General features: G+C 41.6%; 1 protein-coding gene across 3 annotated transcripts in view; it reads left to right on the forward strand.

Moving 5' to 3' along the window:
• Window positions 1–612: 612 nt before the first annotated feature.
• The window catches only part of zfpm2a (zinc finger protein, FOG family member 2a), an 892,520-nt gene continuing 890,886 nt past the window's right edge, over window positions 613–2,246 (forward strand). For all 3 annotated transcript variants that reach the window (XM_038809982.1, XM_038809984.1, XM_038809983.1), the window contains exon 1: window positions 613–924. In XM_038809982.1, coding sequence (XP_038665910.1) covers window positions 885–924 — 40 coding nt within the window. In that variant the 5' untranslated portion in view covers window positions 613–884. The remainder of the gene's footprint in view (window positions 925–2,246) is intronic.

A 2,246-nucleotide genomic window follows, 5' to 3' on the forward strand; every position in this document is an offset into this window, starting at 1 on the left:
CACTCTGCTTTTTGTTATTTACATCACACCACCTAATGCACTGGGAAATTAGTTACCGGAGGCAAAAATACAGTTTTCTGTAAATTTACTGCTAAATATCAGCTTTCCTCGCTAGTTTACTTTTTATTGTCAGGCTTTTTACATCACTAGAACAAGTATTCCAAAATGTCTGTAAGCTAATCTTGCTGATAAAATACTTCCCAAAAAAATATCCCTGGCAGTGCCAACTCTGTTAGCACCAAGAGTTAAAGATCATCTTGGTTTTCAAACTTTACCCTTGATGGCTATCCCCTGGATGAAAGCCGTTTTCAGATTTATATTGCGGGACCCTAGTAATACGTTAATTGTCGCAGTCCGTTGTTATCACTGGTGTCCTGGGCCGAACCAGTGATGTGGGTCCCCTTTAAGAGTTACCAGGCAGGAGGCAGTTCCCCTCTCCCTGGCCGGGCTTTCTCTTTCTCCCTGGTCAATGTCTCCGACGCTGCGGCTGAGACCGAGGCTCAGCATCGCGCACATGGTTGTGGGAGAGCAGCACAAGGGGGAGAGGAGTGAGAGAGGGAGCAAGACGAGAGGAGGGGAGGGGCGCTGGGCCGCTGTCGGCGGGAGGGGACAGACAGTTTAACGAGTAAAGAGGAGAGCGAAGCGGCGACGGGCTGAGCGCAAGCGCTCTGAGGGAATGAGCCTCCAGCAGCAGTAACGAGTCAGTGAGTGAGTCAGAGCAGCGGACGCATCACCACGGCTACTTCTTCACTCTCTCTGGCTCCCTGAGCACTCTGTGTGTGCGCATTTGTCCCTCTCTCTACCTGAGCTGGCTTCCCCATCGATACACCTCCATGTAACAGCTATCGATCCTTCTAAATAGCAACAGCTGGCAGTAACTGACCATGTCCCGGCGAAAGCAGAGAAATCCCAGGCAAATCAAACGTGAGTCAAAACAATCCTGCTGATGGCACTGTCTTGCTAAAATGTGTCTTATTATTTCATTTTCATTGGAGTGAAAGTTTGAGTTTTACGATCGAGATCGTTACTGTCTGTGTCGGGCCTGGTTTATGTAATAACATGCAACCTAATGCCAATGTTACTGTTCTATGTTTATTTTTTTAACTATGGAGAGAAGGGTAATTGGAATTATACAAACGTCATTACGAATCTTGAAACCCATCGGGTTATACTGAATGGAAACTTTCTATCAGCGAGCTTTGGTTGAAAATTGATACACGGAAGTATCGTTTGTTCGTGCTCGTTGTATTTACAATTTCCCACAACATAGTGAAACTGGATTTCACGTTCACAATCGTTGTTGCTTAACGATATGATGTACTTGTAAATTTGCAGACAAAAAATACGCAAAATGAAAGCATACACTGGGATTATCCATCATAAAACCTTTGAATCACAAGCCATATTGGTGTTTTCATTCCCTGCAAGTGCCCAATACTGCACTAAATACATTATATTTAAATTAGGCTTTATATGTCCTTCGCCGTGAAAATTACGTTAAAATATATGTAGATACCAGGAATTATAAAAGCCAAGACTATGAGTTAGCATTGCGTGTTTCATACTCTATATTGAGAGTAGTACCGTTCATTTTAATGGTATCAAACGGTTGAGTGCTAGACAAACTTGGTAAACTTTCTAAAAACTAGTTCATTGGCCCCATGTGAAACTGGAAGGCGAGAGTCTGTTCTTGTAAAAGTAATTTATTTCACACCACCTGTATTTTGGACAATGCTGTCTGTTAGAAGTTAAAATAGAAACTGCAGGTTTAACTATTGACAGTTTACTACAAAGCCTGTGCGCCTCCTGTAGAAAAGTTTTCAACACTGTATTTGTTCCCGAATTCGGTTCCAGAACATTAGAAAGGGAGTAAAGAACGCGTACATTTTATATGAATCATATGGATATCTATACCAGGCAACATTATAAAAGCTCATGATACAGCTAAAGCTAACACAGCAATTTTTGACTGCCCCAGCAGTGTGTCTATTACTCATAATGACTGTTTTTGTGACTTCGGGATTTAAATTCCGAGGTCTTGAAGGTAAACTATACCCTGGATACTTCGTAATAAGCACCCGCTTGCATCTTAAATAATGCCATCTCCCACAGAAAAAAACCTGACTCTACCAGTACTAGTTCTACAATTAGGATAATGTTATGCAGTAAATAAACACCAAACGAAAAATATTTTCCAACTACCTGTAACTTGTCTATTGAAATAAAATGAAACTTAACAAAAAAGT

The sequence above is a fragment of the Scyliorhinus canicula genome, chromosome 10, assembly GCF_902713615.1.
Source record: "Scyliorhinus canicula chromosome 10, sScyCan1.1, whole genome shotgun sequence".
Taxonomy (NCBI): Eukaryota; Metazoa; Chordata; class Chondrichthyes; order Carcharhiniformes; family Scyliorhinidae; genus Scyliorhinus; species Scyliorhinus canicula.